At 41.1% G+C, this 18153-nt stretch overlaps 1 protein-coding gene across 1 annotated transcript in view; it reads right to left on the bottom strand.

The window, feature by feature from the left end:
* The window catches only part of man1b1a (mannosidase, alpha, class 1B, member 1a), a 29419-nt gene extending 14457 nt beyond the window's left edge, over positions 1-14962 (bottom strand). The window contains exons 1-7 of the mRNA XM_080509814.1: positions 14835-14962; positions 14061-14198; positions 7584-7692; positions 4372-4577; positions 2481-2620; positions 683-801; positions 120-311 (exon numbers count right to left, since the gene is read on the bottom strand). Coding sequence (XP_080365940.1) covers positions 120-311; positions 683-801; positions 2481-2620; positions 4372-4577; positions 7584-7692; positions 14061-14162 — 868 coding nt within the window. The 5' untranslated portion in view covers positions 14163-14198; positions 14835-14962. The remainder of the gene's footprint in view (positions 1-119; positions 312-682; positions 802-2480; positions 2621-4371; positions 4578-7583; positions 7693-14060; positions 14199-14834) is intronic.
* Positions 14963-18153: the final 3191 nt, after the last annotated feature.

Below are 18153 nucleotides of genomic sequence, written 5' to 3'. Positions count from 1 at the left end.
GGGCATGTGATCCATTATTCAGTTCAGTCAGGTGTAGTGACCATGATGCGTTTGTGGTATATCGTGCAGATCTATCAAGCATCGGAAAATATCAACAGGTCATGACAGACATGCGGCACCTTCTTTCAGGTCCATGATCCACATGGTGTCCAAAGCATCAATCAGAGTCAGTCCCAGACCGAACCATTCACTGAAAGACTTGGAGATGGGCTTGAGCTCGTCGCGACCCCAGGCGTGGTCCTTGTAGCCTTTCCAAGCGTGCCTGAAGGCATCACGCACCGTCTCCAGTCTGTCTACAGTTCCCGTGGAAACTACAACACAAAGCGCGCACACAGAATGGAAATCGACGAATATGAATGAAAGTGTGAAGTTATTATTTTTGGCTTCCACAAGGAAGCGCGTTCAACAGCCTCCATCTCATTGTGTGATTATCTGAAAGAAAGGAAATATTCCAACCCACGCCTCCACGCTGTGAGCCCAGCAGGGATTTTTACGTACGAGTTGGATTTTAAGCCGGAGGGAAAATAAGATGGATCAGTGCTGTGAACAGCACACAGTGGCTGAGCTGGCAGAGCAGGCAGAGGTTTAAAAACTTTCTCAGCAAGTTCACACTGTTTACTCTTCATTAATGCTCCTGCCAACGCTCGCCGGTTTGTTTAGGAGATCTGAGTTGAACGCTCACCTTCCACCGGGACAGTGTCGGGGAGGTTGACAGCAGCTGGCAGCGCTGCGGCCTCTTTCACAGTGGCTGAGGGCGGCGGCTCGGTGGCCTGGTCAGCTTCAATCATGGCTCCTCGCCAGCTGCACAATGAACGTTTAAAGAAAGAAACACAACCATCTTACAGATGTATTATTGAAGCCATTGTGTGTGTCTAGACTGCAACACTTTTCCAAAGGTTTGAAGTTGCTTGAGAGGGTGAAAAACATTCTGGAAATACTACATGTCAAATAAATAGTTTTAAGCGGGTTATTTCAATAAACACTGAGGAAAAGAATTTGTAAAACCAAGTGTGAAAAACTTATATTCCAGCAGCTAAAATCAGGGTCAGTTTCAGCACAGACTCCTCCAATCATCAAATACCACAAAGTATAGTTGATATTTTCTGAACTTTCTGCAAGTGGCTTCATTATTTCAAGTGTCAGCTCAGCTGCAGCAGCTGCCTGGTGAACGTGCTGCTGTTCACGGCGCTGCGTGGAAAGTTGACTGGATGGACAAAGAGTTCGAGGAGGAAAGAACAGCAGCACGCTGAAGCTGCAGTCTGGAGACGATCAACAAGAACACAGAAGAAGTGGACTGAGGCTGTAGCAAGAGAATCAACAGTCGACACAAAGGAATGACCAGGAAATGAGACGAAAGATTGGACAGTGGGAGAATCGTTCGCCTCCACGAACAAACTGCTTCGTTTACATTGAGTGCGTTTTGTTGGAAAATGGAAGACCACAACAGTAGATGCCAACGTAAAATTGCTAGTAGATGCTAACAAGACTTCCTTCAAGCTCCTGTTGCAACATTACCCTCCAGGTTGTCCTCTCTCTTGGGAGTCATGACCGTGTCTATAGTCTCCTCCTCTTTTTTGGGCATTTCTTACCAAACTCATAAATGCCACACAGCTGAGCCTCAATTCATGTGTATGTTATAAAGTTAATATGGATGCTTCCATCAGTCTGTGCGTGTATTTCTATTTTCAAGTGGTTGCGCAATAGGAGAGGACAAAATGATGAGGGAAAGAAGGACATTGAGAAACAAGAGAGCCAATTGTTTACAATATGGCGGTGCCGCTTCCTCGGGCACAGATTCCTGATTCAGTCTTACGTTAATGATGTGGAAGTCACATACATGTGACATGGCTGTTCAGACTGCGGTCGGATTGAAAAAAACATCAGACACAAATTTGATTTGGTGCCACATAAGATCGAGGCCTGGGTTTGGTGTGCAAAAATAGAAATTGCAACGTTCCCACCGTCACGAGACGGGTCGGATGATATGGGTCACTTGTGAGTAGAAAATGGGAATTGGGCTGCGTTTGCCTGCAGTGTGAACGTCGTCTTCATCTTCTGCTCCGCTGTGTCAGAACCGTCACCACCAGGAGGTTTGGCAGCACTTCCTGCTTCAGGCTGATAACAAGCTGTACGGACTGCATGCTTTCTTGTCCACCAGGACTTTCAACTGCTTTGCTATGGTCATAAACCCCAATGAGATGAAGGTTGCTATCAAAGTAGCCTCAACATGGCCACAGCCTGAACACCGTCACACCAACAAGACACGTGAAGAGAAACCTCACCGAGTGCACGGATCTCTCACAAAGTATTAATACGACTCTAATATTCTGAAATACTAGAATGCCATTTCTTATCAGAAAAAAACAAAATCGCACAACAATTATTTGTGTATGAGGAGTATATATGTACAGGCACTTTTACTGTGATCATTAAAAAAATATTTTTCTTAAGAAAAAGCAAGTAAACCTCAAAAGGCTCACCTGACAATCTTCTTGTCTTTCTCAACTTCCGCTTCTTCTTGTTGAACTGCTGCTGCTTCCTCCTGCTTCCCGACGGTATCTGAAACATTTCCTTCTTTCTGCAGGCTCGGCAGGCCTCTTCTGTTTAGCAGCGTCTTTTTCTGTGGGGAAACAAACGGTTAGAAACATGCACACATCTTCAAAGCAACTAATGAGAATTCAAACAGTGCAGCCTATATCGGTATGTGGAATGATCGGCGTAAACCGTCTCCATCTCGGCCACTGTTGAGCCTCACATAGAATTTTGGACAGTCAAGATGTGCTGCATATATGAGCATGTGTCGTCACCAGAAACATGTTTTTAAGTGGCACACTATAGCTTCAGGAAACCATAAAGAGGTATTGGAATCATATACTCTCCATGTTTTGTGGGAGCAAACATTTAATTCTTCAATGCAAACGGACTATGAATGTGAATTATCACCCATTATATTTTAACGGTATTAAATATGGATTTAAGCATATATAAAGTTAATATAAACACAAGCAGGCAGAGTAAAGGTGTATTATACCGAATGCATCCTTTATGTGTACAAGGATTTTGTAGTGAGGCCAGGAAAATGTGCGTCAACACTGGAATGTCCTTGTCTGTATTACTTAACATAGTAACATCTATCCAAGAATGAATCCTATAAAGATGCCATGAAATGATGTGAAGGCAACCGTTCACATCTGAAGAATATCGATGAGCTGAAACAGGTATGTAAGAGAGAATAGTAAGAAAGTCCTCATCAGTGTGTTGTAGATCTGAACAGAAGTTACTAGAAATTATTTTTTTTTTTAAATTTTGGTAACTATTTAATTATAATTTTTCTAACCTTTCACATTGCGCGTGTATGTGTGCGTATGTGTAAATACCTCTTTTTTTTTCTCTCCATTGTAGTGCCTAATGTGTGTGTGTAATTATTCCTTTTTTTTTTTCTTCTTCTTTTCTTCCTTATTATTATTGGGGGGGGGGGGGGGGGGGGGGTGTGGGAGGGGAAAAAAGAAAAAAAAAATCAAAAACAAGCAAGAGTAACTACCCTTGTTTCCTGTCACCTGTGTGTACAATCAATGTACTTGACAAATAAACATGTAAAAAAAAAAAAAAAAGAAGTTACTAGAAGCTTTCATTTGAAGCCATTTCTTGCCAAAGCGGTTATTAATTGCCAGGATTCATCTATTTTTCCTGATGGGACTCTGCTGGTTGTAATGGATATGTTCAACATTCACATTAAGTATTAAATGTATTTCTGTGTTAGCAATGGATGTCAAAACATGATTTTCCCAATAATACAGCAAACAGTACAGACACTTATTATTATTATACCCAAATAATTTGTCAGAGTAGGTACATATACATTGCAGTCCAATTATTAAATACACAGTATCAGGGGTGTCAAGCACAAGGCCTGCAAGAGGCTCCAGTCCGGCCCAAGAAACAAAGAGCAAATTGAAAAAAAAAAAGTTTAAGGAAGCCATAGACATTTTAAAACAGTTTCCTTCTGATGAAACCTCAAGAGACGAACTTCAGAGAAATCAGACTGACAGCAATTGAAAAGATTAAATATAAAGCATTAAATAATAACTTGCAGCAAAGGAACAAGTCTCATTACAACCTCATCTGAGAGCTGTGCTGGAGTTGTCCTACGATTCCTCTGTGCAGCCGGATTTAAGTGAGAAAAAAAACAATTAAATACTTACTTTAACACAGATTAATTTCAAGCTGTATGAGTAGTGTTCACGTATAACGTTACTTATACATTTAATATATATCAATGCTCATTATTATATTAACATCATTGATTTTCTTTGATTGATACTGTCAATCTTTGGATAAAATGCAGTTTAAACTGCTACTAATAAGACTGACCTTCAATGGAGGTTTAGGCAAAATGAGGAGATTTGGTCCTCTGGGCTCCGTCTCTGCATCTGGATGTGGAGCCGGTGCCAGATGTGGTCCAGCCACTGGAACTGGCACTTTACCCGCAGCTGGATCCAACACGGGGTCTACACCCGGAGCCAGGACGTTCAGATCTCTGTCGTTGGCGTCCAGCCAGTCCTCCGGGTCCGGTGGAGCTGCAGCGACACACAGAAGACTGGAAGCTCAGTTCCTTTTCACATAGTTCTCTGTAAACAGCGAAAGATCTCTAGAAGACGTGGTGGATCTGTGAGAGAAGGAAATACAAAGCCTAGACGAAGTAGTAAATATCCAACGTTGATTATTTTCCTCTGCTTCAGTTCAGCCGATGCTTTTCCTTTCACACCGAGTCAAATGTTTTTATTGGGAGATACAGTTATGATTCATTTATGTCTGTTTTGACTTTTGGTTTTTGCTGTGGGGCCCGATGCAAACTGTGGTTTGGCAGTGGCTATCTCTAATAAGCGAGACACAAAAAAATGTCTTCGAGACATTTTGCTCCAAACATGGAAATATATTTCAACATAAGCAGTGTGATCACAGATGCACACTAATCCATAATCACACACCTCCATGAACACTGGCTTTGGAGCTGCAGGCAATGATCTGCTCGCTCTCTTTCGCCAGGAGGATGCAGCGCATGTGAAAACAGTACGTCGAGTTCACTGTACATTTATTCTCCCCCAAGCCTCTGTAGTACAACTATCAACTTACACCCACAGAGAAGAGAGGTGATTTTACAGCGTCTTTAAATATGTTTTCTTCTTTGTACGGTGAAATAACTTGCAAAAGTCTCACAGTGAAGAAGTACTTCCAAAACACAGACGTGTCTGGGGATTTACCTAACAATGCATACAGATGTAAAAAAAATAACTTGAATTTGACAAAATATTGTTTCTCAAATTGTGGGGAAGTGTATTTTCTGGAGGTAGTCGTGTCACCGACCTGTTGCCATTTACTCCTTTTAGATCATGTGTGTCAAACAAATCAGCGACATAGAGCACAATTTCATCTCGAGTCGGGCGGACCATGTAAACAAAAGCGCCATAATAACCTTTAAATGTTCTTCTTCATTGTGGTGCAGAGTTTACGCGATGAAGCAAAATACGGCGTCATGTCCAGAAAACTTCTCCAGCATTATGTTTAGATGTTTCGATCAGATTTCTTTTTCTATACATTGACGCTCTCACACCCTAATGAGCAGTGGTAGTCTTGAGATTAAAGAAGCACATTTTGGACCTGAGTGTTGCTGGTTTGATTCCTACACACATTGTTGCCAGAATTTCTATGAATTCTACACCAGCTAAACAGTTCTAATGAAGTATGCAAGTATATGAAATACATTTGATGTGTTATCTTTGCCATTTTTTCAGTTCAACATCATGGTTAAATATTGAATGGTAATACCAATCGCTACATTATAAGTATGACGTCATCAGAAAAAATATTCTGTGTTGTGCAAGTCGCTAAGGATCAGAGCTCAATTAGTGGCATGCACAAAATAGTGAATACCTCGGTCAAGGGTGCAAGTTATTTAGACGATCAAATAATGATGTAATTTCTATTGCGACGTCTTGAATGTTCGTAGCTGATTAATGTTGGTGCTGCGGAGCCTCATTAGCTGAGCTGTCTGCACTGTGTGGGTCAGTCTGATGACTGATTCACTCATTAAGCTTCACTGCAGTTAAGTCTAGCGTCAGGGAGTACACTGGTGGTGCTCACATGCCATTTTGATTTTTTTGACGTAATTAGACTCATTATAATCTGATATTTTCAACTGCAGGCATTGGACTGCATGAACCTGGCAACCTGAGGATACATTTTGAAGAAGTGGTGGCAGCTCCTGAGAGGAATTCATAGTTAACTTCATGTTTATTGAGGATTTTAAATCCATTTCATGAACTGTGGAAAGTGGATACAAATCAACACTAATACAGGTGTTGTCAACATTTGGGAGGACGAGCATTGCCTATCTGTCCTGGGCTTGTTGGAGACTTTGGCTTTTCAATTTAAAATCAATGTTTGTATATAGACTGCAACTGCTGCTACACTTTACACTGAAGCTTGCTACATAATTTCAATCTGTTCAATCAATTCAGAAGGAACAATTTGCATTTTTATCTTGCATTCCTTTGTTTAGCTCAGGAGTGTACAATATAAGGGCCCGTTGGCCAAGACAAGTCTAGAACTGGCATGAAAGCCAGGGATCTTGTTATCAAACTCACCTCAAGGCCATGCTGTCAGGAGGAGTTTGTTAAAAAGTCTCACAATGCTACGGCCATTTCACTGTATTTTGCAGCAGAAGGTTTCTTTAAAATGAGCTTCATGTTGATACTGTAGTCATTATCAGCAGTATTTTTTAGTTTTTTGTGAAAATATAGGCATTTCCATCATGTATACTCTGCGCCACGCCAGAGAAAAACTTTAAGGTTTAAATTTAAAGGTTATTATGGCACAATTTTACCGGTCCAGCCCACTTAAGATGAAACCAGGTTGCATGTGACCCCGGAACTACAATCTGTTACAACACCACTGCTCTGGGTCATTGTTTCTCCAAAAATAAAAGAGGAAAACAAAAGGGAAAAGCTTCCCCCTGACGCCCAGATTTCTGCAGCTGCATAAGCCTTACTGATGCATTTCAAACAGTTCTAGTGAAAATGCATTGCTTTTGCGTTTCAGTTTCAGAAAAGCTTCACATTTACATGGCAACATTTTAAGAATGATGTGCATTTACATGGAAATGTGCGAAATGCTGAAAAAAAATGTGTTTTCCATTGTTATTCTCCATGCGCATAAAAAAAACTATATACTAATGGCATAGTGCGCATGCGAAGTACCAGCATTTTCACCACCTCCACGGAAACAGAGCCCGAACTGCATGACAACAGAGTCGGAGCGTTTTCAAAATTGTCTAAACAGACTTAGTTTCCAGGTTTACTTCATGCAGAAATAAACATTAGGAGATGTATTGTATTTAGCTCAGACGTGTTATAAATACAGTACACAAAAATCATTTTGGTATTCAAGTGGCAGTACTTTAATAGAATTTTAGAGGAAACCCAGCTCATTAACGTTAGACGGTGAGGCAGAGACGTGTCTCGACTTAAGGCCAGGCTCCGCTTGCCTCTGTGTGACTGAGCTCAGTGTTCAATGTGCATATTTACCTCTCCACTGCTCTCTGATGCTGGGATAGGAGAGCAGTCCTAATATAAGCAGCAGGGCCAGCAGGAAGAGGATGAGGCTGCGCTGGAGACGAGACAGCTGCTTCCATTTCTGCGGGCAGATTAAAAAAAACAAAAACAAAAAACAGTTAATACACAAATGAGTGTGGAACCAACTGCAATGAGAAAAGCCTCAAAGCAGCTCAGAACACCCTCCATCGCTCAGTTACTTTCAAAAGAGGGAGACTGACGTCCACGCTTACCCGGTGTAAACTCAACATCTCTTTCCACCTCATGTTGCCGCGAGCCCACCGGCAACTCACTAATATATCACCTCGACATGCCGAGCACGGGTGTGGAGGGGGAGCGGTGAAGGAGGGACAAAGCCAGAGTCTCTGAGGAGGGAGACCTAACAGGCAGGCTGCTACCACCGTGATACCCGCTCTAATTAACACCTGTGCAACACTCTGAAACTATTGAGCCATCGTCTCAGAGCGAGCGGGAACACACAACAGGCTTCATCTCAGGGGAGTGCAATCATTTCACTCTGCCACAGCCCGAACGAACAGTGTCTGGACCTGCAGGCTCAATGGTGAGGAATAAAAAAAAAAAGAAAAAAGAAAAAAAATTGCAATGTCCATACATCTGAAAGCTTTGAGATGCAATTTGTGATATGTCACTCTATTGACAGTGTGTACACAGACACAAATGGTTACGGAAACCAGGTTATATAGTTTCACACATGCCAGTTGTATTCAGTTTAACTGTCACATGGGAAAAGTGAAGTATGACGAGAGCTTCAGCTGAGGAACAGCAGGACAAATCTGAGGGAAGATTCCAGCATGTCGGCATGAAAAGAAGACCCCATTTACACGACAATGTTTCCAGTAAAAATGCATCATTTTTAGCATTCTGGTTTCAGAAAACCTTTGTGTTTATGTGGCAACATATTGAAAATTATGCCCATTTATACGACAATGGCCAAAACACTGAGACTGATGTAGTTGTCATGCAAGACCATGATTTCACATTGTTGCTGGTTTTTGCAATGAAACCACACACAGAGAACAAAACGCTATAAGCACTAATGGTGAGTACACACACTTTTGTATGGACAGACCACGTCGTTGGATTGTTATTATGGTGAGTCTCAACTATAAAACTACCAAGTCCCAGGTGAATATGGACTGGGAGACTTTACACTCTGGAGGAAACATTGTTGTTATTGTCCATCTACTTGCAGATGTGCAAGAAGAACTTTACTTTACTACGGCTGGGGCGCTTATGCATAGTAGTGTTTCCAAAAATGTGCATTTCAGTGGCTCAGAGTACAGTTGTTGTGTAAACAAACACCCAAAATGTACAACGAAAGGTTTCCATTTTCACTTAAAAACGTTGATGTGTCAACTTGGCCTCAATGAACCATTTCTGGAAGGACACTGTTCAGTTCCAATCGAGGCTCTGGCCTCACTGGTCACATGTCCACATTTAGCGGGTCGCCATCCCTAAATCCGAGCCGCTGCTCCATCAAACTTCTGTCTTCCTTTTCTTTTTGTTGCAAATACACCACCGCCGCAAAGGCTCCACCTTCACAGCAGAGTCCTGCACTGGGTCAAGGACTTGCGTGTCGCAGGGTAAACTACAGATAACTCCCGAAAAGAGCAGACACCCTGTGCTGAGCGCAGGAATCCGCATGCTTGGACAGGTTTTATCCGTGGACACATCTTAATAAGTGGCCATCCTGCCAAACCCGGACGACAGACAGGTTTTCCAGGCAAATCTGAAGCTGAGCAAACACTAAAAGGGCCAAAATACTAAGTCTGGGTCTGATTATCTGAATATTTGGTCATTGTGGTGGTATTTTGAGATCTGAATAATCGCAACGATCAGCAATCGACTCAATTTAATAACATTTTAATTTAAAAAATCTTGTGGAGATTCTGCGGATGACAGCTTGTACCTTTTCAGGTCTTTTGTGGGTTTCAAAAAGCTTGACAAGGCTTCTTCGAGTCTGTACAGACACGGCGGGTATTATGTAGGTGTTGCATTTCTTTTGGAAAAGAAATAATAGCGCACAATGAGCCCGAGCTGGCTATTCTGGGTCTGCACCGGGCTGGAGGCAGGAAAACTCACCCTGTTAAGATATTCAGAGCTTCCACCTGATACGCATGCTTTTTCAAAAGGTTGAATGAAACTTAAGTGCAGAGAGGACGGAGGCCTTTAGCAAGGTCTCGTTATGCGTCATGGGAGGCAAAAAGGAAGCCAACAAAAAAGAAAAATGATTTGCAGAGAGCAGTTTTCTCAGGCAGCATAAATTGCCCTCCAGCTTGATGAGATCGACAGTCAGGACTTTATGGAAGAAATGCCCGCTGATATACTGCTGGAATAAAAACGTACAGATTCATTGATGAGGTCTGATGTTTAGCTTCTCAGTTCAAAGAGAAAATGACCATTATTTATGAGGTCATGACAAAAGTAATCACCGTGACATGAATATGAAAGGAATACTTTTTAATTTTGTTTGTCTTTTGGAAAAAAAACATGGTGTCAGACAGGAAATGATTAAGTAACTCAGCAGACATTTGACATTAAACTGCCAAACTTGATTGAAATTAAGAACATTTGTTGGTGAAACTAAACATGTGACTTTGATGAACACGGTCATTCCTCAAGGGCCACATCTACGACATTGATTAGAATTCACATCACGCCTAATCTTTCAGGAAAAAATAGAAATGTTTAATTTACAAATCGAGTGCCTTTCTACTGTCATGAACTTCAGAGTTCAACTTCATACTGCTTGGTGATGCTCTTAGACCCCCGTATACGCAACAATATTACAAGTGAAAATGCATCGTTTTTGAAAATTGTGTTTCTACAGAAATAGCCGAAACGGTGAGCCTACAATTTTCATGTTGGGCCACTAGTTGGTGCTGTTGATTATTGCAATGAAACCACACACACATGCACTCAAGAGAACAATCCACTGTAAACATGAATAAAGGCGAGTACACTGACATTCATATGGACAGACAAAGAATTGTTACTCCAGAGACTCAACTATAAAACTACCAAGGGGGGGGGGGAATAGAGAAAGAAAAGGAAAGCGAAGAGGGAAAATAATAAACAACTCCCAAGTCCCAGGAGAATATGGACTGGAAGCCATGATATTCTGGGGGAAAACATTTTCGTTATTGTCCACCGACTTATACACGTGCGGAAGAACGACATGCTCAGGCCGTGGTGAACACGCCCAGGAGCAGTGTTTCAGAAAAGTGGCAGGGTGAAGCAGAGTGACAAAAATGGAGTGAAGACAATAAAACAAGATGTTTTTACAATAACCTGAAGTTCCAGTCGGTGACATGTCAGTGTTGTGTGTATTCCAAAAGGCATATGACAAAGGAGTAAAGCAAAGTCTTAGCACATTACTGAACTGCGTGGAAACAAGTCCCATCACGGCACAAATAATCCATCATAACACCTCTGATCAAGCCTCTGCAGCAGCACTGCTGTGCCTGTTCCACTCGTTCCCTTATGATGCGTTATTGTGTCCCAGGAGTCGGGGGGCATGGGACAAATGTGAGGTGATCTATATTGTACTTTCTGCACGTACACAGTATTCTGAACCCTGTCAGTTATCCTGCAGTAAGGTTTCATGATGAGCAGGTTGAAGAACCAGTTGTGCAGGAATGAAAAATGAAACCTTTGAATAACAAGAGAGACATATGTATAGGAAATATGAAAAGATGTGTTTGCCAACGTACATCCGTAAAATGTATCAAGATGTTCAAAGTGAGGCTTGAAGGTTTACATGTGCAGTGATGTGAAAGTGGGGAAAATGAGATTTAGAAAAATGTAATCAAGGACAACGAGATTAAAGAAGATGTGGTGGGCACAGGGAAGCAGGAAAAGGAACATAAAGGGTTTTATCTGTGATCAGACATGTAATGCGGCCGTGGGGCATTTATCTGAGAGGTTTGAAGAGAGTAGGAGGCATCAGTGGAATCAGTCACGGAAACACTTTCCATAATGGAAGAACTCATCAATGCTTTTCAGACAAACATCAGAGCTGCTTGATGCTTTCAGCTAGGGTTGATTGGGGGCTCTGCCAAGCCAATGGGAGACCCGTCAAATTGTTCTTCACCAACACAGTGTGACCGTGCAGTAAATGAGTTTTTGGAAATTATAGTTCTGTCAAACTTTAATCAGGTTTGTAGGTTCGTCAATGATTTAATTAGCATTTGCTAGATGCATTTGCAAATTACGGATATCACCAATCTCAAAATCGAAGCAGCTCCTTAACCTAAGGCCTTGTTTACACAATGTTTTTAAGTGAAAACAGGAAACTTTCGTTGTGTTTTGGCCGTCCTTTTACATGTTTGCCTCCAGAGTAACCCCCAGTCCATATTGTCCTGGGACTTGGTAGTTTTATAGTCGACAGTCACCGTAATAATAATCTAACTTGGTATAGACTGTAGATCAAATGTAGGCTTTGCAGAGTCTGAAGTGTGTGTGTATGGGCTTGATCATTTTGAGGTGAAGTCACAACTTGTCCAGGAGCTTCTCCTTCTGGGTCACATTCTGATTCACATTGGTTTGGTTGAACTGAGTTTCTCCGTAATGTAGCGACAGATGGAATGTAAATGGAATGAGGAGCGGAAGTAGTTCCTCCTCTTCCCAAGAGAGGCATGTGGGCGGAGCCAGTCCAGCTCCTGAAACCAGCAGGTTCTGAACGAGACTCAATGAACACATATTCAAGTGGCTGAAAATCAAGGACAAGCTGGCTTCAGGGCAAAACACTTTGAATACAATGTTTGTGGACCAATAGGAACCATGTGAACGTGTACAAAAGTTGTGTGATATGACTCCTTTAAGCTTCAACAGATCAAGCAAACTCCAAAGCTTAATATTGACTTTACCATCGCCCACTGGCTTGTCGTGTGTCCCTGCTCCACAATGCTAGATCCAAAGATCACCAGCTACTTTGATAACGCAGGATAAACAAACCGAGTGTGACAATAAACACAGAAGGGGAAAAATTATAGATGCTCTCATTCAACAGTTAATTTGTCAAATAATCTAATCATCATAGGCCACATCCACACGAGCCAAAACAACCATTTTGCTCCCAAAAAATTCCGTCGACATCTCACTATGAACACGGCTCAACACGAGGCTTAAGGGCATGTCGTACCTGCCAGGCCTTTAGGGGCGCTGTGACTTACTAAATACACAAAAAATGCAGAAGAAGACAGAGTACAAAGAAATTTAGAAGTAGACCCCTGCTCATAACTCATAGCTCATATCTCTGAGTTCCATAGAGCTATGGCCCTGCTCCTCCTCCGTAGTGTCAGTAGCTTCTGCAGCTCAACCGCCGCTTGTAGTCCGTGATTATTGTGGTTATCAGATGACATCACACACTCGTACACCCATGGAGGATTTCAGGGAACCAGAGACCTCACCAAACCACCAATCGTGGGACTGGAAGATGATCTGCTCAATAAGCAAAATGTATTTGAATGGGTCAGTGACATCCACTATCTGGTATTTCCTTCAAAGGTCAAGAGAGGGAATGGAAGAGCTTTCATTACAAAAGAAACTGGTTTCATCTGAGGAGACCTTCCAGGTGGATGTTGAGTGAAAAAAGGGGGGAGGGTTTTCCTCTCCTTAGGGTGAAATAACTAAAGGAATCACTCAGATTTCTCACTAAACTTGACTGACGTTTTACTTGAGACAACCCAGTTTGATGTGAATTGGTCAAACGCAACATGTGATCTCAAAACTGTCCACAGCTACAGTCTGTGCATTAACTTTCAGCAATGACGCTGGACATTATGTCAGATATCACACAGCCATTTCCTGCCATTTTATCCTTTTACGTAGGAGTGGGCAATATGCCAAAAATACCATGATTTTTTTTTTCTTAATAATAAAATCGCAATCACAATTTTATCACAATACACTAAATAGCTTATTAAACAGAGTGAAATAAAAATTCTAATTGAGTAACTGAGGATCTCTCTTAAAGTGCAGTGACTAAAATAATCACCAAACTCTAATATCTATAACCTATTAAAAATCCAACAGCGTGAGAACATTTTACTGCTCAGACATCTGGCAGTTTTTCTCTCCTGAAAACAAGGCATTATGAGAGACTACACCACCCTTTCTTGCTACACAACCAAAACAGACACGCCCATAATTCACCATGATTGGTTGGTCAGGTGCACCTGAAACCTCTGATGCGTCAGCTTAGAACAACAGCATCTAGAGTGCGCTCTACAGATGATTCTAGGATCTCTCTGCTTTGGCAGATCGTCAACATGTTCTAATCCTTCACAATCTAATATCAAACACTTACTTTTACATTAAAAAAAAAAAGTCTTGGTGTATCAGAGATAACAGAGGGAATTTATGGCTTTTTTTGTTGTTTGTTTGCTTTCAAGAAAAACTTGTTGTCCACCATATGAGTGCACTCACCCTCCAGCAGGACTGTCTCCGGTGTTTGCCGTTGTTGTAGGCGTGACTGTGCGGGTCACTGAGCGTCAGAGAGATGAAGTCCTTTCTGGAAGGCGGATACATCCTCTGATCGAGGCGGGCAGGTGTTGGTCATAGAACCTGGAGTCAAGAACAGAACAGCTTAATAAAACAACATATACTGGATTTTCTCAACTGTGTGAAAGGTTTAAGTTGGATTAATAGGGAGTGAAAATGGGTACTGTAGGTATAAAATGAATTAAAGGAATTCTTATGACATAGGAGGTATGCATATAGCTTATGATAAGAAGACTGCATTTTGGAAGAAGAGACCTACTTTTGCCAGTACATTAATTCCAAGGGATGAGATTGAAAACTTAACTTGGAGAATGTCAAGTTCAACTTTGATCTGAATGGCAGCTATAATAAAGGCATCAGTGCAAGATCTAATCTCTGTCCATAGTTTAATATAACTCTCAATGAAAAAAAAGAAAACACAACAGATGGTACTTGATGTGATGTTAGCAATAAATACAGCACTGAAAACATGTGACAAGAGCAAAGCTAAACGTGATATGATGCCAACAACACAATATAGCATCCAGCTTGTCACTACAGCAGTTTATAGGATTTACAAGGTATAATTCTGCTAATCGGAGCGACTTACCACACAGGCTATGTGAGCTAAACACTGTCCTCATACAGACATCGCTGATAAGCTCAGAGGAAGACAAATTAGCTGCTGAGTGACGCTGTGAGCTGCTGCTGCTTCCTCACCTTTGTACCTGCTCGTCTTCCTCTCAGACTCTCCTCCTCTTCCTCCTCCTCCACTCAGCTGCTCGGCTACAGCTAGCCGCCACGGGCTAACACAGCTCTGCGGCTCCTCGCAGGGTGAAACGTGTCGCCTTCCGGCCGTCACACGGGCTCAAGCGGGATACAGCCGTCCGCCCGACCGCCGCACAGCCAGAACCGCCGCCACATGGAGCCCAAAACACGTTACAGCGAAGAGATACGAAGCTAAAGATGAGGGACGGAGGAACACAGGGGGGAACGCGGAAGCGACGTGACGCTACGTGTCATGTGACATGTGCACGTGCTCTGCATGTGGGGGCGTTTTAATACTACTACTACTACTACTACTACTACTACTAATAAAATAATAAATAAATAAATAATAATAATGACAATATAATAATAACAATAATAATAATGATGATGATGATGATGATAATAATAATAATAATATTTGAATGGAATAGTGAAACAATAATTTCTTTAATATCTATATTTTCTGACAATTACAAATGTTTTTCTGAGATCGCAACATATATCTCAAACTTTTAGGAACAATAATGGCTTAGTGCAGAGACTGAACATATTTAGACAGTATTACAGTTTATTAATACATTTTATTTTTAAAAAGAATAATCTCCTTGTTCCTCCTATGATCTTTGCGAGGCTTGGCGCACCCACTCTGACAGAGTATTCCTTCATAGATTACTTTCTGGTGAGTAAATCAGTGATTAAAGACACTAATGACACACAGATTCACCCCATTACTATCAGTGACCACGCTCCTGTAACTATGACAGTCACTAATAGAACAATCACCCCTCATAAAATCAAAAATCATTTCTTACTCCTAATAGAAGACCAAAAAGGAAAGGAAAAAGAATTATAAGATCAAATCAAATCCATGGAGACAGCTCATGGCACCTCCCGGGACGACCGCCTATTGATTGAGCTATGAAAATTAAAAATGGACTGAAACCAGGTGAATAATTGAACATACAATACAATTTCAACTACAGAGATTACGCTTGGATAAAGACAAAACATCACAACATATGCGCTGTCTAATAGGGAAAAAGCCTGAGCCAGACAAGAAAGATAAGTTCAATTGAAATTTCTTAGTTTGAAATCTGTTCTGTGTAACAGGTAAAAAAGGGACAAAACGTGTCACTGAATAAGAATCAATAGATTAAGTTTTGTGACCATTTGACCAACTGCTGTAAGACTGGATTGTGTTAAATGATAAAAACAAATTAGACAGTCAGATTGATAGGACAGATGATCAGAGGTGCAGGGTTTTTTCCACCATTAGTGAGACCAGGACAGGCATCTGGGATGAGCTTGTCAGTGAAGCAGCAGCCAGTGAAGCAGTACATCAGAGCTGCAGCATCTACACCACAAAAAGAGACCAGACCTGTGCCGGTCACTGCTTGTACCAAAGGAATGTTTCAAACCTCTTCTTTCTCCATTCCAGTTTCGGTGGATTCCTAATGGAATTAATTATTTAGGAATTAGGTTATGCTCCGAGTTGACTAATATAATGTCAATAAATATACAGCCATTACTACAGAAATTGAAAACCAATTTGGATAAATGGAAATTACTGAATCTTACTCTATGGGGAAAAATTTACAGTATTAAAATGCGTGTTGCTCCACAGTTAAATTATATGTCAATGATGATTCCAATAATAATAGACAGTACATTTCCAAAACAGTATAATGGGCGAACCAAAGAATTTCTTTGGAATGGTAAGAAAGCAAGAATTGGACTAGGAAAACGTACAGCTTTGAGGGCCTCCGGAGGGCTCGCTCTTCCAGACCTGGAATTATATAATCTTGCATTTGAAATGAACAAATTATTGAGAGATTGGAAAGATGAGGTCTCAGATATTGGGTGGATCAAGATTGAAAGGAAAATAGCAGCTCATTCATTGCAATTTGCTATGTTGAAGCAGGAAGACATGAAAAACATGCAGGGCTGTGACACTCAAGGAGCTGCTCCGGGCATTTTCCTCCAACTGGACGGATGGACAGACGGACGGACATACACACATGCACACACACACACACACACACACACACACACACACACACACAAAACGAACAATGGCTGGTCAGGTTCACAGCTCGGGGGGTGCTAACACATGGCACCCAGTTAATTTTTTGACATTCCTGCTTACAGTATTGGTTAAACTATTGGACAACTACCTACTATCGGAGTTGTCGGATGTTAATCTCAATAAAAATTCAACATTCTTAGGTGATGTTTGTTCCTCATACATTCAACATAACTGATGAAAACTGCTGTCTGTCACATCTGGAGAGGATTAGTATCTGATACAAGACATCCAGGTCTTTAATAAAGGACTGATGCAAAGCTGCACTCATTTATAACACTCATCTCAATCATATTCCTCCCAGAAAGTACTCGATATCAGTACTTAAAGACTTGTCCATCTGTCAGAAGGCTCTGGGAGGTTCTTGGCATTGAGCCTTTGTGGCACAGCATGATTTACAGTGCAGCTGCTTAAGGTTCTCAAGCCAATCACAATCTAATCGTTTTGCAAGAGAAACAATCAAAGAAGGCAAATTGGGCTATAAGTGACCAAAGATTGAGAAAAAAAAATATGCAGCAGTCTTTCTCAAAGCCTGGGTTGCAGCTTCAAATAGTCTGCTTCTCTCTAGCTGTACAAAAATGTACAAAAAAAATAAAAAATTACAGAATCCTTAAATAAAATCACATTATTTATATAAAAGACTTTAACTGCAGTTGTGATTGTATTGTTCAAAGGTGAGCCCAACTTGAAAATAGTTTTGGCATTCTGTATATCTTTGGATTACACTTTAATTGTGATAAATATTCCTGGACAATAAGTGTTGTGTATAATATATTGCATTTATACTATATCTGGACTGGAGCAAGCTTGTTTGGCTTGCATGTGTATGGTGTGTGGGACTTAAAGTGGCTTCTTGTGTGTATTTAGATTTGTGTATATCCACATATATGTATTGTATTGACATGCCTATTTGTATCGAGCAGGTACACGTTGTGTGTATATTAAACATGTTATATAAAGTTTATGCTTCCTGTATTTTGAACTCGTTTGTATTTCCAAATAAAAAAACAAAAACAAAAAACAAGCTGCTCCTTTTCCAGTTTTCATCAGAGAATAATCATTATTGCGCTTTATGATTGATCTGCCTTGTCATATGAGCCATATGTCAATATTCTCACATCGTCAGGTACACTATTTACTCGTGTATACGTGGTACTTCCATGACGGCTATACACTAAATGAGTC

Source organism: Blennius ocellaris (genome assembly GCF_963422515.1).
Source record: "Blennius ocellaris genome assembly, chromosome: 15".
NCBI classification, from domain to species: Eukaryota; Metazoa; Chordata; class Actinopteri; order Blenniiformes; family Blenniidae; genus Blennius; species Blennius ocellaris.
Note: the sequence above shows the minus strand (reverse complement) of the source record. Positions and strands in the feature narration are given on the sequence as shown.